Raw genomic sequence first — 27,383 nt, 5'->3', positions numbered from 1 at the left:
GCAAATTTCCCTACCCCAGTTGAACCGTAAAAAGAAATTTGGTCCCAGCTATCCACATGCTCAGCGTCTAAATGCTAACTTGGCCAAATTGCTAGCTCTGCAACTGCTGCCTTTTCATCTGGTAGGCTCTGCCCCCTTTCGTGAATTTGTGGAATGTGCTGTACCTCAGTGGCAGGTTCCAAAACGCCATTTCTTTTCACGGAAGGCCATTCTGGCTCTCTACCGGCATGTGGAAGGCAATGTTTTGGCCTCATTGGACAGGGCAGTCAGCAGTAAGGTGCATATTACCGCTGACTCATGGTCCAGCAGGCATGGGCAGGGACGTTACCTTTACTTCATGGCACACTGAGTAATTGTGCTGGCAGCTAGGAAGGATGCAGGACAGAGTTCAGTGTTGTTGGAGCTTGTTCCGCCACCACGCCTCCAAAATGCTAGTGGTGATTCTGCCACAGCTCTCCCCTCCACCCCCTCCTCTTCTTCCTCTATGGCCTCTTCTGCAGATTTGTCCTCTGAACCAGCGGTGCTCCGTAAGCGTTCAATGGGCTACGCAAGTAGTCAGGCTAAAAGATGCCATGCAGTGCTTGAGTTGGTCTGCCTAGGGGACAGGAGCCACACTAGGGCAGAGATTCTGTCAGCTCTGCAGGGGCAGGCTCAGAGGTGGTTGGCGACAATGGCACCAACCTTCTCTCCGCCCTCCGACAGAGACACTTGACCCAATGTTCCATGTTTGGCACGCATCCTGAATTTGGTGGTGCGGCAGTTCTTGAGCAGGTAACCAGGCTTACAGGATCACCCGAGGCAGGCCAGAAAAGTCTGTGGTCATTTCCGCCGGTCATACAATGCCAGTGTTCGGCTGGCTGACATTCAAAGGGAATGCAACCTGCCCACCAACCGCCTCCTTTGTGACATGCCCACCAGGTGGAACTCAACATTGGCAATGCTGCAGTGGCTGCACACATGGCAGAGGGCCATCATAGAGTATCTGTGCGAGTATGACACCAGAACAGGGTCAGGGAACTTGGCTTCTTTTTGCCATGCCAGTGGCTACTGATCAAGGATGCATGCACTGTCCTGTCACCATTTGAGGAAGCTACAAGGATGGTGAGCAGCGACAATGCATGCATCAGTGACACTGTCCCTGTTGGAGCACACGCTTCATGGAATCATGGACAGGGCATTTGAGGAAGAACAGCGGGAGGAAGAGGAGGACTTCCTTACCTCCCAAGGCCCCATTTATCCAGATAGCATTCCTGCGGGCCCGCCAAACACACAGGAAGAAGAGGAGAAGCAGGTGGAGGAGGATTGTGTCAGCATGGATGTAGAGGATAACACTCAGCAGCAGCCTTCAAGGGATGGTTTTCAGTCCCCAGAAACCCAAGGAGTTGTATATGGCTGGGAGGAGGTAGTTACAGATCATGTGATCCTTAGTGACCCAGAGGACTCAGAATCAAATGCCTCTGCAAACGTAGGCTGCATGGCCTCCCTGCTTCTGCAAAGCCTGCGAAAGGACCATAAGATTCGTGGTATCAAGGAGAGGGATCATTACTGACTGGAAACCCTTCTTGATCCAAGTTACAAGGGTAAGGTTGCAGAACTCATCCTGCCTTCGCAGAGGGAGCAGAGGATGAAACATCTTCAGGAGGCCCTGAAGAAAGATTTGTGCAACGCATTTCCAGACCCTGTGAGGTTACAATTTCCTGGTGCTGGACAACGTGTTGCTGAGGCTTCGTTCAGTCAGAGGAAGAGCGGTGGAGAAGGTGGCCGGCTGACCGATGCCTTTAAACAATTTTTCAGTCCTCAGCGCCAAGGTCTGATCGCTTCAAGCAACTATCGCCAGCGTCTGCATTACATGGTGCAGGAATATCTAGGGGCAAGAGCAGACTTGGAGACCTTTCCAACAGAGCATACACTGGGTTCCTGGGTCTTGAGGATGGACCACTGGCCAGAACTAACTCAATATGCAATTGAGCTACTGGCCTGTCCTGCATCCAGCGTGCTTTCTGAACGCACATTAGGTGCTGCTGGAGGGTTTGTAACGGATCAAAGAGTGCCCCTGTCCATAGACTCCGTTGATAGGCTCACATTCATAAAAATGAATCAGTCTTGGATCAGCAGCTATCAAGCACCTGATGCTAATGTAACTGATTGAATTTGCTATGGATGTGGAATCCCTCTCTGTGGGGTTACAGCAGGGCTCATTCCTGCACCCACCAAGAGTAACTGTGAGGGCTTACAGTGTTCTGGTACCAACAACACCTTGGTAACACTTGCCTGGCTGTAGTTCCTTTTGGTTCCTGATCCTATCTGCTGCCTCTGACTACACTGATCTCTGGCTTCCTATTTTCCTGGCTTGTCCTGACTACCCAATTTGGCTACCGAACCCTGGCTATGTTTTGACTACGTTTACCAGTTGTACCATTTTTACCATTTTATTAAAAGTTGTGATTTTTTTTACTACATTTTCTGTCTCCGTCTGATTCATGGTTCCTGACAACTTCCCCATCAGTGCCACCTATCAGTGCCCATCACTGCAGCCTCATCAGTGCCAATCACTTCCCATCAGTGCCGCCTCATCAGTGCCCATCAGTTCCCATCAGTGCAGCCTATCAATTCCCATCAGTGTAGCCTCATCAGCGCACATCAGTGAAGGAGAAGAATTACCTGTTTGCAAAATTGTATAACAAACTATGAAAAATGTTTTATTTTTTTCCAAATTTTTGGTCTTTTTTCTGTTTATTTAGCAAAAAACAAAAAACCCAGTGGTGATTAAATACCACCAAAAGAAAGCTCTATTTGTGTGAAAAAAAATAACAAAAACGTGATTTAGGTGCAGTGTTGCATGACCGCGCAATTATCATTCAGATTGCGACAGCGCTAAAAGCTAAAAATTGGCCTGGGCAGGAAGGGGGTGAAAGTGCCCAGTAAGCAAGCGGAGAGGCAGAGATAGAGTCTTGAAATCATAACAGTGAGCAGCATTGTGAATACATTTGCTTCATATTTTGCATCCAAAATAGCTGATTTTGATATAATTTTGCATTCATGAATAAGTGATAATAGAGTTTTTTATGTTTAGGAAAACGGAACGCTGATTGCCATGGAAGATAAGAGCCTCATGCGCACTGGGCGGTTTTGCCATAGCTCCTAGATGCCTTTTCTCCAGGCAGCAGCGCTTTGGCAGAGAAAAAGGTTGCAAGGCGTTTAGGCATGTCAAGTTCTTGGGTGTTAATTCATTTCTTTGGCCAGAATAATAATTCCTTCTGGCCATTGGAATGAATTAACACTTAAGCACTAAACATACCTAGCATTAACGCACATTTACGCACCTCAAGCGTTTTTTTTCTGCCAAAATCCTGCTGCCCTTTGGATGTGCTATCTTTGGGGGTTTTTTTTCTGCTTCTAAACATTCCTGCTACTAAACTCCTCTAAATGCTTATGTGTGCATGGAGACATAGGGGTTGATTTACTAAAACTGGTGCACTCAGAATCTGGTGCAGCTTTGCATGGTAGCCAATCAGCATCTAACTTCAGCTTGTTCAATTAAGCTTTGGCAAAATAAACTAGAAGCTGATTGAAAGTAGGTTTTATGACCACGGGCAAACCACTGTTATTAGCACCACACCCCTTGATTGAATAGATATCGGGGGATTTTACGGGATTTTTAAGGTGCAAGTAAGGTACAATGATCTCAAAAGATAATGTAAAAAGTTTTATTTAAACACAGATTAAAAATTGTTTAAAAACAATTATGGCAAGTACATCGGACATAGTTTTATGGATACAGCACTTTTAGATGGAATTCCCAACATGTTTCGCCCACATTCCGGGCTTCTTCAGGGGATGCTGTCCATTTGAGGTACAAGCCTTCCTACTCTCTTGAAAAATTGTATATTATGATCAAGCAAAAATTTTGGTCAAGATGTCTGCCAGCGTCACGGAGACCAAGAGCTACAGGTGGCCATAGAGAGCATTAAAGGGCCAGAAAACAAAGTTTTGCAATAGACTCAGTAACCAGGGACACAGGCTTTCTGCGCAGCAGGATACTTGTATCTAAAGCTGGCTTCCTGCAGTAGCATATATGTCCCTGTGGTTCTGGCCTATGGAAGCTGATTGGTTTCTATGTAGAGCTGCACCAGGTTTTGCACACTCCTGTTGTAGTAAATAACCCCCATAGGCTAACACATAGGGACGTTTAGAGGTAGATAAAAACAACGCCCCTAAGAGCAGCGTTAAAAACATCCACTGTGCATAATGCTTAAGTTGTAACTCTGGGATAGATTAATCATATAATGTATTTAGTACTACTGGCAGGAAGTCCCTACCGCATGTAGGCAGGTGCAGTCTGCTGTCTTTACTGCTGTTGGCGCTCAACTGCAGCGGCAATGCAGAGGGAGAGGAAGTCATGGGGGAACAGGATTTTCCTATGGTTTCCCGAGTTACTGGGGCAGCGATCCAATTGGATGCTGGCTGCACATGTGACTCTGGTGGCCATTTTTAGGTGTAGCAGAGTCTATTTAAGACCCTGGCTCCTGGGTTTGGCGCTCTTTATGCGAGTGGATAGTGTAGGGAAAGGTACCCTGTCTGTTAGGGACAGTACTAGTGCTAGGGAAAGGTTCCTGATGAGGAGGGAAAGCTTAGGGTTGCATCTTTCTGGATAGCTTCCTAATTGGGCACGAGATGGCCAGGCCACATTCTGTCTCCTCTCAACAAGCTCTGTTGGTTTCGGCTGCAACCTGCTCCTCCATGTCATTGGAAATTGTGAGTGTGCCTGTCTGTTGCTGCATTACTTCAACAAAAGTTTTATATTGCACCTGGCAGTGTGAAATTTTTGCCTCCGCACCATGCTGCCCCCCACTTACCACAGATTAAAACCCAGCATGAACGGCTCTGTGCATCCCCATGAGGGTAAAAACAGCCTTGCACAGGTGTACACTGTTATACGCTCCATGTGAAAGAGGCCTTAAATATATAATGCACAAAGCCACAAAGGAATTGAGTAGTAAAAGACTTCCTCTGCTGGCTCTCTGGTAAGTGACAGCGTGAACTCAGGAAGTGGTTCCAGTCATACAAAGGTCTGGTGGGGTGGCAGTGGCCCCACAAAGAAAAACTGCAGAATGGCTGCAGCGATCATGTTGGCAAAGAGCACCTCTTACCATCCTCCTGCATCAGGAATGAGATTGGGCACTGTACACCTGTATGGGTGAGGTGCAGTTCATGAATAAAAAGTCCACAGGAAATATATCCAGGAGATGGTGTTCAACACGGTTCACAAGATGGTTAGCAGAAGGTGAAAAATAGAAGAAACCATCACCGGTACCCAATCATACAGCCGCTTACCCTCCTTAGTGGACCCTCATTACAAAGGCCACCTAAGCATTTATAATCTCCATATATCCTGATCCTGGGGAGAGCAAGCCAGAATATGGATGTACCGGCCCCCCGCTAACAGCTTTCCTTTTCAAACGCTCCAATGGTGGTCACCACAAATTATTCCATTACATGTGAATAAAGAGGAGATAAACCTCATGGTGCAGTTTGTCTATCAGCGTTTATTATAGATAAAACAGGAGATGAATTCCTGACGATGATGTCATTCTGTGATGAAACGACGTAGGGAGGAGTTGGCGACATGACGCTACTGTATGCTGGGGCGCGGTGGTTATCTTGCTGGTGGGGACTGCTGGATACCTATGCAAACAAATGTGATTATAACTTGGAGCATGTGAGTTCAGCTCCTGTTTTATCAATAATAAACGCTGATAGACATACTGCACCATGAGGTTTATCTCCTCTTTATTCACATGAAATAGAATAATTTGTGGTGACCACCATTGGAGCGTTTGAAAAGGAAAGCTGTTATTGGGGGCTGGTACATCCATATTCTGGCTTGCTGCCCCAGGATCAGGATATATGGAGATTGATTGGTTTCCTGTATCATTTAAATGCTAATGTGGCCTTTGTAATGAGGGTCCACTAAGGAGGGTAAGCGGCTGTGTGATTGGGTGCCGGTGATGGTTTCCTCTATTTGTCATCTTCTGTTAACCATCTTGTGAACCGCTTTGAACACCGTCTCCTGGATTTATTTCCTTTGCACTTTTTATTCATGCGCTGTATCTCACCCATATAACTTTTTATTGTAATTTCTTCAATATTGTGCTAGCTGCTGTTTATGTGATTATTTTATTTCAAGTTGTAATATAAGCGTAACAGTTATTTATTTTATTTTTTACTGTACACCTGTAGTTTGGAGAAACTCCACCATCTTGGTTGCTCACATTCTCCCAGCCCGAGGCCCACCTCCAGAAATAATTGAATGTCCACACGGTCAGCCTTTTTAAAGTTTTACTGTAGCAGGAACAGCATGCACAGTTCTTTCCAAAACACCAATATGCCTCTTTGCACCTGACATCAGCAACACTCTACAGTTCAAATTCAACTTTAACACGGGATTTTCTGACCAGCACTTCCAGTTCCCTTACTGTAGGTTCCCTTAGATGGATTCTTCAATGGGTCTATACTTAGACATTCATTTCATATAGTGGTGTACTGCAAGCCATCTTTTCCCATCAACCTCTGACTTCAAGCCCTTCCAGCCCTGATTATAAAGGGCTAATCTAGTCCCACCCACAGAACCCACCTGGCAGAGGGATTTCCCTAAAGGGGGTATTTGTCTCGGTGACCAATGTCACCAGGAAAAAAAGTGATTAGAAATCCAAAATGCTATAATTTTCTCTAGAACAGGAGGTGTGGGGATTTAATGCAATTTCTTTTTACTTCTTGTTGTGTCTCCTGGACAGGAATTGAGGAGAGATCTCCATAATGGTACTCAAGTAAGAAAAACTTACAGGAGTTTGTCTTTTCCTATTCTTTCAATAAAAAAAGCTTTTTGCTTTGGATATTTTTTTCAACTATGAGTCACAGACTCATAAGAGTTATGCAGCTAGTGAAGTCAAGACTACATAATCCCGTATGCTTCTTGGGGGCCAATGACTCTTTAAAAGAAGACTACACAGTATTTCCCATGTAGCCATATCTTGAATTAGCTGAGATAAAACTGGATTGCCATGACAAGTAGGAAAACTCAACAATGACTACTTAAGTATGTCTATCTAAGAATGTTTAAGCTGGATAGTATTGTGATATTATATATGCTAATGGGAACTTTTCTGAAGCAGTCTTAAGATGGACTTTTTCGCCTCTTGGTTCCTCAGGCTGTAGATAATTGGATTCAACATTGGAGTCACCGCTGTGTAGAATACAGAGGCCACCTTTTCCTGTATTTTGAGGGTGCTGGAGGGTGGATGAAAGTAAGCACAGACAACTGCAACATAGAAAATGGTAGCACACATAAGATGTGAGGAGCAGGTGCTAAATGCTTTCCTCCTTCCAGCCACAGAGTTTATCCGTAAGATAGATGGAACGATGAGGGTGTAGGATACCAGGATGTTTGTCATTGAACTTAAGCCACAAAAACACACAAAGAAAAGGGTAACAATGGTGCAGGTGTGGGTTTCGGAACAGGACAACCTGACCAGAGGAGGGATGTCACAGTAGAAGTGGTCTATAAGGTTAGAGTCACAGAATTCAAGACTGAATAGACTGCTGGTCTGTGCAACTGATTGCACAAAGCCAACAACGAAAGAGAGAATAACAAGACTGAGACATTTCTTCTTAGTCATCACTGAGATATAGTGGAGAGGGTGGCATATAGCAACATATCGGTCATACGCCATTCCTGAGAGGATGTAGACCTCTGTACCTGCCAGTGCACAAAAGAAGTAGAACTGAAGGCTGCAACCCATGAATGTGATTAACTTTCTCTTGGAAAGGAGGTCAGACAACATTTTAGGTGTAATTACTGAAGAGTAGAAGAGGTCCACCATAGACAGATAGCTCAATAAGTAGTACATTGGAGTGTGGAGGGTGGGTGAGATATTAACCGTTGCTATCATTCCGATGTTTCCAAGCACGGTCACTATGTAAACCACTAAAAAGAGCATGAAAAGGATCGGAGCAACTAATTTATCATCAGTAAGACCAGAAAACTCAAACATGGTCACTTGAGTCTTGTTCTGGACACCCATGATGTTTTGGTCTGAAATAGATAAAATAAGCATTTAATTTGTTTATGAAAATAGTTTATGTAAAGATATACCAATTGGTGTCCTACAGTAGATGTAAAAACATTGAGTTTTTAACCACTTGACTAAATGTACTGCTGGCAGGCGGCTCCCCCGGGGCCTTCCCTCCCCTGGGGCACACTGCAGCATGCTCTGCAGCTGCTGTGTCCACCAGACACAACAGATTGCAGTGCTCGGCATGGGGCCACTGTGAGGGGCCCAGATACCACATGATCTCTGTGCGTATGTAACGTAGCGAACAAGAGACATGAATGGAATTCGTTAATGACATCATTGTCTACTACTGTGTGTGACCTGTGATTGGTCACCAGTGATCACATGGTGCCTGAGCCAATCACAGCACAATGTACCATGTGATAGCCGTGGGCCAATCACATCATCACAATAGTAAACAATGAGTCATGAATTACTTGATTATATATCAGCTCTGCTGGTAAGACTATATTCAAAGAGAACCAATCAACACTAAAATATGCAGGGTCTGTAGACTTGATTTTCAAAGGCCCGGGCTTTGGGGTAATTTCTTTAATCCTGGCTACACTACTCAGAGCAGTGATGGCGAACCTTGGCACCCCAGATGTTTTGGAACTATATTTTCCATGATGCTCATGCACTCTGCAGTGTAGTTGAGCATCATGGGAAATGAAGTTCCAAAACATCTGGGGTGCCAAGGTTCTCCATCACTGACCTAGAGGCTTGCTGACCCGGCAGTGCATGCAGCATGCAGAACTCGGCTTCTTAGGCTCCAGTGGTTCTATAGTATTTGTTTCATGTAATTAAATCTTTAAGTAGTAAAGAATCAGAAAAAATACCGGTAATTCTGGAGCCTTCAACCTTTCAAAATCAAGTCTGCAATAGCAACTTCTTTAACCGCTTCAATACCAGGCACTTTCACCCCCTTCCGGCCCAGGCTTTCAGCGCTGTCCCACTTTGAATGACAATTGCGCGGTCATGCAACACTGTACCCAAATTACATTTTAATCATTTTTTTCACACAAATAGAGCTTTATGGTGGTATTTAATCATCACTGGGTTTTTTATTTATTTTTACTTAAAAAATGAAAAAAGTCCGAAAATTTTGAAAAAAAGTGATTTTTCTCCTTCACTTATGGGCACTGAAGAGGGGGCACTAATATGCCACACTGATGGGCACTGATAGGAGGTACTGATGGGCACAGAAAGGTGGCACTTTTGGGTGGCACTGATGGGCAGCACAGGGGTATTTGATCAATTTTCAAATATGTATACCATAGTTTGTAGACTCTAGAACTTACAGCGCCTTGCAAAAGTATTCAACCCCCTTGGCTTTTTACCTATTTTGTCACATTACAGCCTTTAGTTCGATGATTTTTTAAATCTGAATTATATGTGATGGATCAGAACACTAAGTTGGTGAAGTAAAATTTGAAAAATGTATACATAAAACAATTTTTCAGAAAAAAAAAACTGATAATTGGCATGTGCGTATGTATTCACCCCCTTTGTTATAAAAAGCTCTGGTGCAACCAATTACCTTCAGAAGTCACATAATTAGTGAAATGATGTCCACCTGTGTGCAATCTAAGTGTCACATGATCTGTCATTACATACCGTATATACTCGAGTATAAGTCGAGTTTTTCAGCACATTTTTTTGTGCTGAAAGTGCCCCCCTCAACTTATACTCGAGTCAAGCACTTTTCTGCAGCAAAAAATGTCATTTTCCAAACCTACTTTGGGGCCCCGTATCTCAGGGCCACTTGGTGCTAGGAACCCCAAATATAGTGTGCTAACCTAGTGGAACTGGTACCACAACATATCCAAAGCTGAAGTTCTTAGCACTAAGTGGCCCCGAGATACGGGGCCCCAAAATCGGTTCGGAAAATGTCATTCTCTGCTGCAGAAAAGTGCTTGACATTTTCTGAACCGACTTTGGGGCCCTGTATCTCAGGGCCACTTGGTGCTAGGAATAAATATGTTATGGAACTGGTACCATAACATATCCAAAGCTGGGGTTCCTAGCACTAAGTGGCCCTGAGATACGGGGCCCCAAAGCTGGTTCGGAAAATGTCATTCTCTGCTGCAGAAAAGTGCTTGACATTTTCTGAACTGATTTTTGGGGCCCTGTATCTCGGGGCCACTTGGTGCTAGAAACCCCTGGAAATTTTATGGTGCTAGTTCCACTGGGTTTGCACACCAAATTTGGGGTTCTTAGCACTAAGTGGCCCCGAGATACGGTCAACTGTGTCCATCTGCAGCAATGTCATTTCGGGACCCTTTGGGTTCAGAGACCCCAAATATTGGCTGCAGCTAGGAACCCTTAACTACCGAGTTTGAAGTTCAGGGGACCTATGACTGCAAATGGGCACAGTGAGGCATGCAAATGGGCACAGTGATGCTGCAAATGGGCATTGCTGACCCTCTTTTCCACTTACAGTAGCTGTGCATTTCTTACCCTCGTCTTATACTCAGGTCAATAAGTTTTTCCCATTTTTTTGTGGTAAATTAGGTCCTCGACTTATACTCAAATCGACTTATACTCGAGTAGATACGGTATACACACATTTTTGAAAGGCCCCAGAGGCTGCAACACCTAAGCAAGAGGCACCACTAACCAAACACTGCCATGAAGACCAAGGAACTCTCCAAACAAGTAAGGGACAATGTTGTTGAGAAGTACAAGTCAGGGTTAGGTTATAAAAAAAATATCCAAATCTTTGATGATCCCTAGGAACACCATCAAATCTATAACCAAATGGAAAGAACATGGCACAACAGCAAACCTGCCAAGAGACGGCCGCACACCAAAACTCATGGACCGGGCAAGGAGGGCATTAATCAGAGAGGCAGCACAGAGACCTAAGGTAACCCTGGAGGAGCTGCAGAGTTCCACAGCAGAGACTGGAGTATCTGTACATAGGACGACAATAAGCCATACGCTCCATAGAGTTGGGCTTTATGGCAGAGTGGCCAGAAGAAAGCCATTACTTTCAGCAAAAAACAAAATGGTACGTTTTGAGTTAGCGAAAAGGCATGTGGGAGACTCCCAAAATGTATGGAGGAAGGTGCTCTGATCTGATGAGACTAAAATTGAACTTTTTGGCCATCAAAGAAAACGCTATATCTGGTGCAAACCCAACACATCACATCACCCAAAGAAAACCATCCCCACAGTGAAACATGGTGGTGGCAGCATCATGCTGTGGGGATGTTTTTCAGCAGTCGGGACTGGGAAACTGGCAATCGTTGAGGGAAAGATGGATGGTGCTAAATACAGGGATATTCTTGAGCAAAACCTGTACCATTCTGTGTGTGATTTGAGGCTAGGACGGAGGTTTACCTTCCAGCAGGACAATGACACCCCAAACACACTGCTAAAGCAACACTTGAGTGGTTTAAGGGGAAACATGTAAATGTGTTGGAATGGCCTAGTCAAAGCCCAGACTTTAATCCAATAGAAAATCTGTGGTCAGACTTAAAGATTGCTGTTCACAAGCACAAACCATCCAACTTGAAGGGGCTGGAGCAGTTTTGCAGGGAGGAATGGGCAAAAATCCCAGTGGTAAGATGTGACAAGCTCATAGAGACTTATCCAAAGCGACTTGGAGCTGTGATAGCCGCAAAAGGTGGCTCTACAAAGTATTGACTTTAAGGGGGTGAATATTTATGCACATTGACTTTTTGTTATTGTGTCCTATTTGTTGTTTGCTTCACAATAATAATAATAAAAAAAATCAAAGTTGTGGGCATGTTCTGTAAATTAAATGATGCAAATCCTCAAACAATCCATGTTAATTCCAGGTTGTTAGGCAACAAAACACGAAAAATGCCAAGGGGGGTGAATACTTTTGCAAGGCACTGTGACTGTACATAGACTAAATAATATAAACGGATTTGGGTTATTTTTACCAAAGAAACGTAGCAGACTACATTTTGGCCTAAATTTATGAAGAAAGAATATTTGTTTGCAAAATTTTATAACAGAAAACTAAGAAAAACATGTTTTTGTTTTCAAAATTTTCAGAATTGTATCAATTATATAGCAAAAAATAAACAAAACCCACTGATGATTAAATACCACCAAATGAAAGCTCTAATTCTGTGAAACAAATGATAAAAAATTTAATTTGGGTACAGTGTTGCATGACTGAGCAATTACCTGTACCGGTTAAAGTAGCGCAGTGCTGGAAAAAAAATGTTCCATTTGGCAATATGTAGAAAGTATGTGGGTTAAGAGGACTTGTTTCTGTTGTTATTTATTGGAGAGCTATATTATGTGGTTCATTTACTCAAACTGGACTACTCACAATCTGGTGCAGCTGGACATGGTAGCCAATCAGCTTCTAACTTCAGCTTGTTCAATTAAGCTTTCACAATAAAACCTGAAAGCTGATTGGTTTCTATGCAGAGCTGCACCAGATTTTGCACTCTCCAGTAAATCTTCCCCTATGTGTCTTATTATGTGTGATTATGGAAATGTTTTTTTTTTTTTTTTTTTTAGTCATTGCACATTTGAGTTATTGCGTATAAAAAATATATGTAACACGTCTTGTATATTTTTTTTTAAATTTGCAAATAAAAAGAAAAAATATTATAAATAAAAAAAAACAAATCCCCCCCCCCCCCAAAAAAAAGAAAACTAGAGTTATATTTTGATTGTTATATTAATTTTTCTATACATGGCAACAGCATTTATGGAAAATACATGCCAATTGTTGGATACATGATGGAAAGAGGAAACTGAAGGCCAATTAGTTCGGGTTTACATTAAATTTAAATGCATGGAGGAAGGTGAGCAAAATAATCAGAACCATTTCTTCCAGAAAGAACAATCACTGTATACATCCGATCTGCCGGTCGTCTGAAACCTTAAATAATGCAAATATTTTCTTCAAAAATAAATTCTTTGTTTCTACTTCTTCTTTTGTTGTAGTATTGCTGGTTATTGTCGTGTCATATAACAACCGTAGCAAATTGGGTGATAATTACACGATTTGTTGACTTTGCCGTGTTGAAATCGGAAGTATCTCTTACCATTGTACTAATCTCTTATATATAAATATAATAAAGAACGCAGGCATTCCCATTGTCCTCTTACCCCTTTGAGATGTAATTGTTTGACGCTCAGGCCCCACGCACTTTATTTCTGTATATGTGGAGCCGGTGTTATATCCAACCCAATTATCCAGGAAAACAATCCCAACCTGCCCCAGGGACCTTCATAAAAATAAATCTTTAAAGACCAGTAGATGATTTCTGTTATCTTTGTGTTAATAATAATTTAATACAGAATAATTTAAAACTGATACATTTAATATGGATTATTGCCCATCATTGGCTTGCATGTCCCTAGTAGCTAGCTGTACTTGAGAAAGACCATTTCCCCCCACCCCCACCCTAGGTGCACTACTGCTTTGCCCACCCTAGGTGCACTGCTGCTTTGCCCACCCTAGGTGTACTACTTTTATAGAGTCACCTAGAGAAATGCTCCTTAAGTACAATCATTGTGCTACACTACCAAGCTCAGCATACGTGGGCAACAAGTAAATATGATTTCTTCTATGTACAGTATCTCACAAAAGTGAGTACACCTCTCACATTTTTTGTAAACATTTTATTCTATCTTTTCATGTGACAACACTGAAGAAATGACACTTTGCTTCAATGTAAAGTAATGAGCGTACAGCTTGTATAACAGTGTAAATTTGCTGTCCCCTCAAAATAACTCAACACACAGCCATTAATGTCTAAACCGCTGGCAACAAAAGTGAGTACACCCCTAAGTGAAAATGTTCAAATTGGGCCCAAAGTGACAATATTTTGTGTGGCCACCATTATTTTCCAGCACTGCCTTAACCCTCTTGGGCATGGAGGTCACCAGAGCTTCACAGGTTGCCACTGGAGTCCTCTTTCACTCCTCCATGATGACATCACAGAGCTGGTGGATGTTAGAGACCTTGCGCTCCTCCACCTTCCATTTGAGGATGTCCCATAGATGCTCAATAGGGTTTAGGTCTGGAGACATGCTTGAGCAGTCCTTCACCTTTGCCCTCAGCTTCTTTAGCAAGGCAGTGGTCATCTTGGAGGTGTGTTTTGGGCCGTTATCATGTTGGGATACTGCCCTGTTGCCCAGTCTCCAAAAGGAGGAGACCATGCGCTGCTTCAGTATGTCACAGTACATGTTGGTATTCATGGTTCCTTCAATGAACTGTAGCTCCCCAGTGCTGGCAGCACTCATGCAGCCCCAGACCATGACACTCCCACCACCATGCTTGACTGTAGGCAAGACACACTTGTCTTTGTACTCCTCAACTGGTTGCCGCCACACAAGCTTGACACCATCTGAACCAAATAAGTTTAACTTGGTCTCATCAGACCACAGGACGTGGTTCCAGTAATCCATATCCTTAGTCTGTTTGTCTTCAGCAAACGGTTTGCTGTCTTTCTTGTGCATCATCTTTAGAAGAGGCTTCCTTCTGGGATGACAGCCATCCAGGCCAATTTGATGCAGTGTGTGGCGTATGGTCTGAGGTCGGAGCACTGACAGGGTGACCCCCCACCCTTTCAACCTCTGCAGCAATGCTGGAAGCACTCATGGTTGAGCATGGCGAGGCCTGTTCTAAGTGGAACCTGTCCTGTTAAACTGCTGTATGGTCTTGACCACCGTGCTGCAGCTCAGTTTCAGGGTCTTGGTAATTTTCTTATAGTCTAGGCCAGTGATGGCGAACCTTGGCACACCAGATGTTTTGGAACTACATTTCCCATGATGCTCATATACTATGCAGTGCCATGTTGAACTTCCAGTGACCAGTATGAGAGAGAGAGCGATAACACCAAATTTAACACACCTGATCCCCATTCACACCTGAGACCTTGTAACACTAACAAGTCACATGACACGGGGGTGTGGCTAATTGGGCCCAATTTGGACATTTTCACTTAGGTGTGTACTCACTTTTGTTGCCAGCGGTTTAGACATTAATGGCTGTGTGTTGAGTTATTTTGAGGGGACATCAAATTTACACTGTTATACAAGCTGCACACTCACTACTTTACATTGTAGCAAAGTGTAATTTCTTCAGTGTTATCACATGAAAAGATAGAATAAAATATTTACAAAAATGTGAGGGGTGTACTCACTTTTGTGAGATACTGTACATAAATATATTAAAAGTGGATGTAAGGGTTCAAGCTTTTTTTTAAATGCTCATGCACTCCGTGCTTGAAGGTAAAAAACCTTCTGTATGCAGCAGCCCCCCTAATACCTACCCAAGCCCCATCTCGATCCAGCGATGTGCAGGAGAGCAGCGGCTCTCCAAGGTCTCTCCTTCCTCATTGACTGAGATAGCAGTGGGAGCCATTGGCTCCCACTACTGTCAATCATAGGTAGTGAGCCAATAAAGAGAGAGTGGGGCTGGGGTGAGCCACGCTCCATGTGTGAGAATGGACACAGAAAGCAGTGGCTCAGGAGTGAGCGTGCTCGGGTGCCCCATAGTAAGGGGGTCGCTCAGCAGGAGGGAGGTGTCAACAGTGCCAGTGGGGAACCTGGGAAGGAGAAGCAGCCATTGCTAAGTCTTTATCTTAAGTCCAGTTTGTAAAGATACGGCCTTAGCATGAACTCCTCCTGGCTATGCTCCTCTGATATGTTTCGTCCCATCTAGATGGCTTAATCATATCCCTGTAGGTGTGGAGAAACATGTCAGAGGAACATAGCCAGGAGGAATTCAGGTTGGAGCTGTATCTCTACCTCTCTATATAGTGGTTGGATTCCCATGTGCAGCTTCTCCATCTTCTGTTTTCCGATCTGTTTCTCCTAGCCTGGATGAGCTTGTTTGAACGTCAGCACCCGATCTGTGCTTTGGACTGCAGGGGGAAGTTTTGTAGTGCTTTTATGCAGCTCTCCAAGTTTTTTGTATATGGGTCACAGACTGTATTTTAGTTTTGGATAGAGATGAAAAGGTTTAGAACGTCTATCAAGTTTTGTATTACTGTCTGTGTCCTGGAGAGATTCTCCCTCTTTATTTGTAATCAGGGACCTAATATGCTGCCACAGCAGTCATGCTGGCCAAGGGCACCTCCCACTGTCCTCCTGCATCAAGAATGAGATTGGCCACTGTGCTGTACAGTCTGTACACCTGTAGTTTGGAGAAAATCCACCATCTTGGTTGCTCACATTCTCCCAGCTCGAGGCCCACCTCCAGAAATGAAGGAATGTCCACACGTTTAGCCTTTCTAACATTTTACTGTAGCAGGAACAGGATGCACAAATATTACCAAAATACCAATATACCTATTTGCACCTGACATCGGCAACACTGTACAGTTCATATTCAGCTTTAACACGGGGATGCCGACCAGCATTTCCAGCTCCTCACTGTACGTTCCCTTAGATGGGATCTCCAGTGGGCTTATACTGGGCCTGCCCTGAAGGGCTTAGTTCACGTGGACATTAATTTCATGTACTGTTGTACTGCAGGCCACCTTTTCCTATTGACCTCTGCTCTCAAGCCCTTTCTGTCCTGATTATAAAGGGCTAATCTACTCCCACCCACAGTACACACTTGGGGGAGGGATTTCCCTAAAATGGGTACTGACCCCTGCTTACATATTTGTATTGGTGACCATTTTCACCAGGACAAAAAGTGACTGGACATCCAAAATGTTACAGGAACAGGAGGTGAGGGGATTTAACACAATTTCTTCTTACTTCCTGTTGTGTCTGCTGGACATGAATTAAGAAGAGATCTCTATATTGAGACACAGACAGACACAAAAAATGTACATGAGTTTCAATCATTGGCTATGCTCACCATAAAAAAGCTTTTGGCTTTAGATATTTTTTTCAACTATGAGCCACAGACTCATAAGAGGTATGTAGCCAGTGAAGTCAAAACTACATACTCCTGTATGCTTGTTGAGGGTCAATGACTCTTTTTAACATTTTAAGAAGACTATACAGCAGTGAGTGGTCTCCAAACTGGCCGTTTTCTTGCTTTTATTTGCCCCTTGGGGCCATAATTCACGCCACTGACACCAATGAAGGGTCACAATTCCTCCCATTTATAGCAATGATGGGGCACAATTGCTCCCAATGACACCAACAATGGGGCCCAATGACACCCAACGATGGGGTACTATTCCTTTCAATGTGACCAACAATGGGGCCCAATGAAACCCAATGATGGGGCACTATTCCTCACAATGAGACTAAAAAATGGGACCAAATGATGGGGCACTATTCCTTCCAATGAGACCAACAATGGGGCCCAATGACACGCAATTATGGGGCACTGTTCCTTCCAATGAGACCAAAGATGGGGCACTATTATTTCCAATGAGACCAACAACGGGGCCCAATGACACTAATGATTCTGATTTTCTCCCAATAACACAAACAATGGGGTGATACCAATGATGGGGCCCAATTCTTCCCAGTGACACCAACAATGGGGTACAATTCTTCCCACTGACACCAATGATGAGACACAATTACTCCCACTGAAACAAACAATGGGACATTATTTTTTCCCCACTGATATCGGGACTTTTTCTACTTCAATGGCCCCCTTAAAGTCTGAAGGACAGTAAACTGGCCCTTTGTTTAGAAAGTTCGGAGATCCCTGCTATACAGTATTTTCCATATAGCCATATCTTGAATTAGCTGAGATTAAACTAGATTACCATGGCAAGTAGAAAAACTCAACAATACTACTTTTATATCTCATCATTAACCATCTTTTGAACTAGGTATGTTTAGGTTGGATTGGTATCATGATATCAAATATGTAAATGGGAACGCTTTTGAAGCAGTCTTATGATGGCTTTTTTCACCTCTTGGTTCCTCAGGCTGTAGATAAGAGGATTTAACATTGGAGTCACCACCGTGTAGAATACAGAGGATACCTTTTCCTGTGTTTTGAGGGTAATAGAGGATGGATGAAAGTAAGCACAGACAACTGAAACATAGAAGATGGTAGAACACATCAGATGTGAGGAGCAGGTGCTAAATGCTTTCCTCCTTCCAGCCGCAGAGTTTATCCGTAAGACAGAATTCATGATTAAGATGTAGGAGACTAGGATAATTGTCATTGAACTGAAGCAACAAGAACCCCCAAAGACAAGGGTAACGATGGTGCAGGTGTGGATTTTGGAACAGGACAGCCTGGCCAGAGGAGGGATGTCACAGTAGAAGTGGTCTATAAGGTTAGAGTCACAGAATTCAAGACTGAATAGACTGCTGGTCTGTGCAACTGACTGCACAAAGGCAATAAAGAATGAGAGAATCACAAGACTGAGACATTTCTTATTAGTCATTACTGAGACATAGTGAAGAGGGTGGCATATAGCAACATATCGGTCATATGCCATGACTGAGAGGACCAAGATCTCTGCACATGCCAGTGCACAAACGAAGTAGAACTGAAGAGTGCAACCCATTAATGTGATTAATTTTCTCTCAGAAAGGAGGTCAGACAACATTTTAGGAGTAACTACTGAAGAGTAGAAGAGGTCCACCATAGACAGAAATCTCAGTAAGTAGTACATTGGAGTGTGGAGGCTGGGTGAAATGCGTACCATTGCCATCATCCCAATGTTTCCAAGCATGACCACTATGTAAACCATTAAAAAGAGCACAAAGAGGAACAGGGCAACTAATTTATCATCAGTAAGACCAGAAAACTCAAACACGGTCACTTGAGTCTTGTTCTTCACACCCATGATGTTTTTGGTCTGAAACAGTTGAAATAAACGTCTAATTTGTTTATGAAGATAGTATATGTAAAGATTATACAAACTGGTGTCTTACAGTAGATGTTAAAACATTGAGATTGTTTTTTAACTACTTTCCAACTGCAAGTCCCGTACCCATGCACTGCGGGGCTTATACATACTATGCGCCACCCTGGGGCATGCAGAGACACGGTCTGCAACTGTCACACTGTGTGTAATTTCTTCATTTTCCAAAAAATTGTGACATGAACAAAAAAATCACCATGCCTCTTACTAAATACCTTGGACTGTCTACGTTTCAAAAATGGGTCATTTGGGGGTATTTGTACTATCCTGGCATTGTAGGATCTTAAGAAATTAGATAGGCAGTCAGTAGATCAGGATTGATCAATTCTCAAATGAATATACCATAGTTTGTGGACTCTATAACTTTCACACATACTAAATATTATACACTGATTTGGGTTATTTTTCACCAAAGACATGTAGCAGAATAAATTTGACCTAAATTTATGGAGAAAGATTATTTATTTGAAAAATTTTATAACAGAAACTAAAAAAAAAAGCGTGTTTTTTTCAAAATTTTGGGAATTTGTTTTGTTTATATAGCAAAAAAAAAAAAAAAATACCACCAAAAGAAAGCTCTATTTGTGTGAAAAAATGATATCATTTCATTTGGGTACAGTGTTGCATGACCGAGCATTTACCAGTTAAAATAGCGCAATGCTGAATAGCAAAATATGGCCTGGTCATGAAGGGGGTAAAACTTTCCTGGTGGTCAAGTGGTTAAAAATGTGTGGCTGTCATTGAGAATGTAAACTGACTCTGTGCATGAGGGGCCCCCCAAACCTGAAGTCCCCCGAGCCCTCCAAGATCTAAATCTGACGTTATTAAAGTGTATATTTTTGCTGCGCACAAAGAATGAATGAGTACCAGGAACTTTAAAAAAATAACAAAAAGTAATACGGTTTATCTGAAAAAGCAGATTCCATAAGTCATACTCAATGTATATATTGTATATATACAGGTGCATCTTATGAAATTGGAATATCATCAAAAAATTTATTTATTTCAGTAATTCAATTACTAAAGTTAAAAATATTTTATAGACAGTACCTCACAAGAGTGAGTACACATTTTTGCTAATATTTTATTATATCTTTTTATGTGACAACACTGAAGAAATGACACTTTGCTACAATGTAAAGTAGTGAGTGTACAGCTTGTATAACAGTGTAAATTTTCTGTCCCCTCAAAATAACTCAACACACAGCCATCAATGTCTAAACCACTGGCAACAAAAGTGAGTACACCCCCCTAAGTGAAAATGTCCAAATTAGGCCCAATTAGCCATTTTCCCTCCTCAGTGTCATGTGACTTGTTAGTGTTACAAGGTCTCAGGTGTGAATGGGGAGCGAGTGTGTTAAATTTGGTGTTATTGCTCTCACTCTCTCATATTGGTCACTGGAAGTTCAACATGGCACCTCATGGCAAAGAATTCTCTGATGATCTGAAAAAACGAATTGCTGCTCTACATAAAGATGTCCTAGGCTGAAGAAGTTGAGTGCACGTGCTCAGCATCATATCCAAAAGTTGTCTTTGGGAAATAGATTTATGAGTGCTGCCAGCATTGCTCCAGAGGTTGAAGGGGTGGGTGTCAGCCTGTCAGTGCTCAGACCATACGCCGTACACTGCATGAAATTGGTCTGTGTGGCTGTTGTCCCAGAAGGAAGCCTCTTCTAAAGATGATACACAAGAATGCCTGCAAACAGACTAAGGACATGGATTACTGGAACCATGTCCTGTGGTCTGATGAGACCAAGATAAACTTATTTTGTTCAGATGGTGTCAAATGTATGTGGCGGCAACCAGGTGAGGAGTACAAGACAAGTATGTCTTGCCTACAGTCAAGCATGGTGGTGGGAGTGTCATGGTCTGGGGCTGCATGAGTGCTGCCCGCACTGGAGAGTTACAGTTCATTGAGCGAACCATGAATGTCAACATGTACTGTGACATACTGAAGTAGAGCATGATCCCCTCCCTTCGGGAGACTGGGCCACAGGGCAGTATTTCAACATGATAACACGACCTCAAACACACCTCAAAGACGACTACTGCCTTGCTAAAGAAGCTGAGGGTAAAGGTGATGGACTGGCCAAGCATGTATCCAGACCTAAATCCTATTGAGCATCTGTGGGACATCCTCAAACGGAAGGTGTAGGAGCGCAAGGTCTCTAACATCCACCATCTCCGTGATGCCGTCATGGAGGAGTGGAAGAGGACTCCAGTGGCAACCTGTGAAGCTCTGGTGAACTCCATGCCCAAGAGGGTAAATGCAGTGCTGGAAAATAATGGTGGCCACAAAAAATATTGACACTTTGAGCCCAATCTGGACATTTTCACTTAGGGGTGTACTCACTTTTGTTGCCAGCAGTTTAGACATTAATGGCTGTGTGTTGCGTTATTTTGAGGGGACAGCAAATTTACACTGTTATACAAGCTGTACACGCACTACTTTACATTGTAGCAAAGTGTCATTTCTTCAGTGTTGTCACATGAAAAGGTATAATAAAATATTTACAAAAATGTGAGGAGTGAGATACTGTAGATGCATTACACACAGTGATATATTTCAAGCATTTCTTTCTTTTAATTTTGATGATTATGGCCTACAGCTAGTAAAAACCCCAAATTCAGTATCTCAGAATATTAGAATATTACATAAGACCAATGAAAAAAGGATTTTTAATACAGAAATGTTGGCTTAGTGAAAAGTATGTCCATATACAGTATAGTATGCACTCAATACTTGGTTGAGGCTCCTTTTGCATGAATTACTGCATCGATGCAGTGTGGCATGGAGGTGATCAGCCCATGGTACTACTGAAGTGTTATGGAAGCCCAGGTTACTTTGATAGCAGCCTTCAGCTCATCTGCATTGTCGGGTCTGATGTCTCTCATTTTCCTCTTGACAATTCCCCACAGATTCTTTATGGGGTTAGGTCAGGCGAGTTTTCTGGCCAATCAAGCACAGTGATACCATGATCCATAACCCAGGTGTTGATATTTTTGGAAGGGAGTCCTGCTGGAAAATGAAATCAGCATCTCCATAAAGCTGGTCAGCAGAGGGAAGCATGAAGTGCTCTGGAATTTCCTGGTAGAGGGCTGCTCTGATTTTGGACTTGATAAAACACTTTGGACCAACACCAGCAGATGACATGGCTCCCCAAATCATCACTGACTGTGGAAACTTCACACTGGACCTCATGCAACTTGGAAGTGTGAACTCTGTTGTGTCTCTGGGACAGGGAGTAAAGTTAAATGTCCCTGAAGAAACAGAGATAGGAAAAACCCTGAAAAAGCAAACAAAATAAACTTGACCTTTACCTACTGCACTGGTGTACTGCACTGGTGGCAGTATGTAAAAAATAAAACAGTGAAAAAAAAATCTAATTATATTTAATTTCATTTTTCAAAAATTTGTGACAAAAAATTACGATGCCTCTTACTAAATACCTTGGGCTGTCCACTTTTAGGTCCTCAAGAAATGAGAGCGGCCGTCAGTACATCTGATCAATTTTCAAATATATATCCCATAGTTTGTAGAATCTAGAACTTTCACAAAGACTAAATAATATTCACTGATTTGGGTTATTTTACCAAAGAAATGTAGCAGAATATATTTTGGCCTAAATTTATGAAGACATTTTTTAAATTATTATTTGTTTGCAAAATATTATAACAGAAAACTAAGAAAAAACGTTTTTTTCCCAAAACTTTCAGAATTTTATCAATTTATACAGCAAAAAATTAAAAATCCAGTGATGATTAAATACCACCAAAAGAAAGCTCTAATTGTGTGAAACAAATGATATAAATGTCATTTGAGTACAGCCCTGGTCATGAAAGGGTTAAAACCTTCACTAAAAATGGATTTTATTTTTCTTAAAAAAAAAAAAAAACGAGTGCATTTGGCAATGTGTAGAAAACATGTGGGTTAAGAGGACTTGTTTCTGATGTTATTTATTGGAGAGACATATTATGGAGTTGATTTAATCAAACTGGAGTACTCACAATCTGGTACAGCTGAACTTTTTAGCCAATCAGCTTCTAACTTTAGCTTATTCAATTAAGCTTTGACAATAAAACCTGGAAGCTGATTGGTTTCTGTGCAGAGCTGCACCAGATTTTGCATGCTTCAGTTTTAGTAAATCTTCCCCTATGTGTCTTATTATGTGTGATTATGGAAATCAATTTATTTATCTATTTATTTATTTATTTATTCATTTATTTTTTTAGTCATTATATATTTGAGTTAGTTTGGATAATATATATATTAATATTTTTGTGTATACCTTATTGGTGTTGTATATATATATATTGCTATGAATGGGTATTTTGTAACACGTCTTGTAAGTTTGCAAATAAAAAAGAAAAAAATATAAATAAAAAAAACGAACCCCCCCAAAAAAACCTAAAGTTATATTTTGATTGTTATATTAATTCATATACGTGGTAACAGCGTTTTTGGAAAAAAAACATGACAATTGTTGGATACACGATGAACAGAGAAAATTGAATGTCTATCTAGTTCGGGTTTACATTTAATTGAAATGCATGGAGGAAGGTGAGCAAAAATAATCAGAACCATTTCTTCTAGAAGGAACAATCTGTATACACTGTATACATCCGATCTGCCGGTCGACTGAAACCTTAAAGGATGCAAATATTTTTTTCAAAATTAAATTCTTTGTTTCTTCTTCATTTGTTGTAGTATTGCTGTTTTTTTGTCATATAACAACCGTAGCAAATTGAGTGATATTTACATGATTCGTTGACTTTGCCGTGTTGCAATTTGAAGCGTCTCTTATCATTGTACTAATCTCCTATATATATATAAATATAATAAAGAACACAGGCATTCCCATTGTCCTCTTACTCCTTTGAGATGTAATTGTTTGACGCTCAGGCCCCACGCACTGTTTTATTTGTGTATATGTGGAGCCGGTGTTATATCCAACCCAATTATCCAGGAAAACAATCACAACCTGCCCCAGGGACCTTCATAAAAATAAATCTTTAAAGACCAGTTGATGAATTCTGTTAGCTTGTATTAATAATAATTTAATACAGAATAATTTAAAACTGATACATTTAATATGGATTATTACCTATCATTGGCTTGCATGTCCCCAGTAGCTAGCTGAACCTGAGAAAGACCATTTCCCCCCACCCTAGGTGCACAACTGCATTGCCCACAATAGGTGCACTACTACTTGGCCCACCCTAGGTGCACTACTACTTGGCCCACCCTAGGTGCACTACTTTTATAGAGTCACCTAGAAAAATGCTCCTTAAAGTACAATCATTGTGCTGCACTACCAAGCTCAGCATATGTGGGCAACAAGTAAATATGATTTCTTCTATGTAAATAAATATATTAAAAGTGGTTGTAAGGGTTCAAGTTTTTTTTTTTAAACGCTCATGCACTCTATGCTTGAAGGTAAAAAACCTTCTGTATGTAGCAGCCCCCCTAATACTTACCCAAGCCCCATCTCAATCCAGAGATGTGCAGGAGAGCAGCATCTCTCCAAGGTCTCTCCCTTCTCATTAGCTGATAGGGATGAGCTTCGACTCGAACATTGCAGGTTCGACCGTTCATCGAATTGCGAACGATATGGGCTGTTCGCGCCAAATTTGAGTGGCGCGTCACAGTCCATAATTCACTGCGGCATCGCAGTGCATTTCTGGCTGATGATTGGCCAAGCATGCACTATGACCCGCATGCTTGGCCAATCACAGCGCCGTCTGTACAGAGAGCCATAATCGGCCAAAGCCAGGGTGGCTTTGGCCAATTATGGCTCAGGGGGTTTAGTACACGCCCCACACTATATAAGGCCGCCTGCACGTCGGCCCTGTGTAGTGTGTTGCGGCCTTGAGAGAGAGATAGAGAGAGAGAGAGAGACAGTGTCATTTGATTTAAGTTAGATATATATATATATATATATATATATATATACTGTATTCAGTTTAGCTAGATCCGTTCCTGTTATTCTCTTCCTACTGACAGGCAGGCAGGTGTTTTTACAGTATTTACAGCTACCTGAAGAAAATTGCTGGTGTTCTTCAGATCCTATTAGTCCTATTAGCTACAATATTTACAGTTAGTGTAGTGTGTCCTCTGCACAGTGTGCACCTAAAGCTACCTGAAGAAAATTGGTGGTGTTCTTCTGATCCTATTAGTACCGCAGGCAGCTGCAGTATTTACAAGTTAGTGTAGTGCGTCCTCTGCACGGTGTGCACCTAAAGCTACCTGAAAGAAAATGGGTGGTGTTCTTCTGAGCCTATTAGTACCGCAGGCAGCTGCAGTATTTAGAAGTTAGTGTAGTGCATCCTCTGCACAGTGTGCACCTAAAGCTACCTGAAGACAATTGCTGTTGTTCTGCTCCTATTAATACCATAGGCAGGCAGCTACAGTATTTACAGTTAGTGTACTGTGTCCTCTGCACAGTGTGCACCTAAAACTACCTGAAGAAAATTGGTGGTGTTCTTCTGATCCTATTAGTACCACAGGCAAGCAGCTGCAGTATTTAAAGTGAGTGTACTGCGTCCTCTGCACAGTGTGCACCTAAAGCTACCTGAAGACAATTGCTGTTGTTCTGATCCTATTAATACCACAGGCAGGCAGCTACAGTATTTACAGTTAGTGTACTGTGTCCTCTGCACAGTGTGCCCCTAAAGCTACCTGAAGAAAATTGGTGGTGTTCTTCTGATCCTATTAGTACCACAGGCAGGCAGCTGCAGTATTTACAGTTAGTGTACTGTGTCCTCTGCACAGTGTGCACCTAAAGCTACCTGAAGAAAATTGGTGGTGTTCTTCTGATCCTATTAGTACCGCAGGCAGCTGTAGTATTTACAAGTTAGTGTAGTGCGTCCTCTGCACAGTGTGCACCTAAAGCTACCTGAAGAAAATTGGTGGTGTTCTTCTGATCCTATTAGTACCGCAGGCAGCTGCAGTATTTACAAGTTAGTGTAGTGCGTCCTCTGCACAGTGTGCACCTAAAGCTACCTGAAGAAAATTGGTGGTGTTCTTCTGATCCTATTAGTACCGCAGGTAGCTGTAGTATTTACAAGTTAGTGTAGTGCATCCTCTGCACAGTGTGCACCTAAAGCTACCTAAAGAAAATTGGTGGTGTTCTTCTGATCCTATTAATACCGCAGGCAGCTGCAGTATTTACAAGTTAGTGTAGTGCGTCCTCTGCACAGTGTGCACCTAAAGCTACCTGAAGAAAATTGGTGGTGTTCTTCTGATCCTATTAGTACCGCAGGCAGCTGCAGTATTTACAAGTTAGTGTGGTGTGTCCTCTGCACAGTGTGCACCTAAAGCTACCTGAAGAAAATTGGTGGTGTTCTTCTGATCCTATTAGTACCGCAGGCAGTTGCAGTATTTACAAGTTAGTGTAGTGCATCCTCTGCACGGTGTGCACCTAAAACTACCTGAAAGAAAATGGGTGGTGTTCTTCTGATCCTATTAGTACCGCAGGCAGCTGCAGTATTTACAAGTTAGTGTAGTGCATCCTCTGCACAGTGTGCACCTAAAGCTACCTGAAGACAATTGCTGTTGTTTTGCTCCTATTAATACCACAGACAGGCAGGTACAGTATTTACAGTTAGCGTACTGTGTCCTCTGCACAGTGTACACCTAAAGCTACCTGAAGAAAATTGGTGGTGTTCCTCTGATCCTATTAGTACCACAGGCAGGCAGATGCAGTATTTACAGTTAGTGTACTGCGTCCTCTGCACAGTGTGCACCTAAAGCTACCTGAAGACAATTGCTGTTGTTCTGATCCTATTAATACCGCAGGCAGGCAGCTGCAGTATTTACAGTTAGTGTACTGTGTCCTCTGCACAGTGTGCACATAAAGCTACCTGAAGAAAATTGGTGGTGTTCTTCTGATCCTGTTAGTAACACAGGCAGGCAGCTGCAATATTTACAGTTAGTGTACTGTGTCCTCTGCACAGTGTACACCTAAAGCTACCTGAAGAAAATTGGCGGTGTTCTTCTGATCCTATTAGTACCGCAGGCAGCTGTAGTATTTACAAGTTAGTGTAGTGCGTCCTCTGCACAGTGTGCACCTAAAGCTACCTGAAGAAAATTGGTGGTGTTCTTCTGATCCTATTAGTACTGCAGGCAGCTGCAGTATTTACAAGTTAGTGTAGTGCCTCCTCTGCACAGTGTAAACCTAAAGCTACCTGAAGAAAATTGGTGGTGTTCTTCTGATCCTATTAGTACCGCAGGCAGCTGTAGTATTTACAAGTTAGTTTAGCGCGTCCTCTGCACAGTGTGCACCTAAAGTTAGCTGAAGAAAATTGGTGGTGTTCTTCTGATCCTATTAATACTGCAGGCAGCTGCAGTATCTACAAGTTAGTGTAGTGCGTCCTCTGCACAGTGTGCACCTAAAGCTACCTGAAGAAAATTGGTGGTGTTCTTCTGATCCTATTAGTACTGCAGGCAGCTGCAGTATTTACAAGTTAG

At 42.3% G+C, this 27,383-nt stretch overlaps 2 protein-coding genes across 2 annotated transcripts; both read right to left on the bottom strand.

Moving 5' to 3' along the window:
• Window positions 1-7,148: 7,148 nt before the first annotated feature.
• Window positions 7,149-8,081, bottom strand: LOC141134866 (olfactory receptor 5AR1-like). Its single transcript, XM_073624299.1, has one exon. It carries the CDS (start codon window positions 8,079-8,081, stop codon window positions 7,149-7,151), a length of 933 nt encoding a protein of 310 aa, XP_073480400.1.
• Window positions 8,082-17,893: 9,812 nt separating this feature from the next.
• LOC141134331 (olfactory receptor 5AR1-like) lies at window positions 17,894-18,835 on the bottom strand. Its single transcript, XM_073623903.1, has one exon. It carries the CDS (start codon window positions 18,833-18,835, stop codon window positions 17,894-17,896), a length of 942 nt encoding a protein of 313 aa, XP_073480004.1.
• Window positions 18,836-27,383: the final 8,548 nt, after the last annotated feature.

The sequence above is a fragment of the Aquarana catesbeiana genome, linkage group LG03 (assembly GCF_042186555.1).
Source record: "Aquarana catesbeiana isolate 2022-GZ linkage group LG03, ASM4218655v1, whole genome shotgun sequence".
NCBI lineage: Eukaryota > Metazoa > Chordata > Amphibia > Anura > Ranidae > Aquarana > Aquarana catesbeiana.
This window is presented reverse-complemented; position numbering and strand designations above follow the sequence as displayed.

Excerpts from the sequence above, each read along its gene's own strand:
- LOC141134331 (XM_073623903.1), bottom strand. The coding sequence starts at position 18,835 with ATGGGTGTGAAGAACAAGACTCAAGTGACCGTGTTTGAGTTTTCTGGT.
- LOC141134866 (XM_073624299.1), bottom strand. The coding sequence starts at position 8,081 with ATGGGTGTCCAGAACAAGACTCAAGTGACCATGTTTGAGTTTTCTGGT.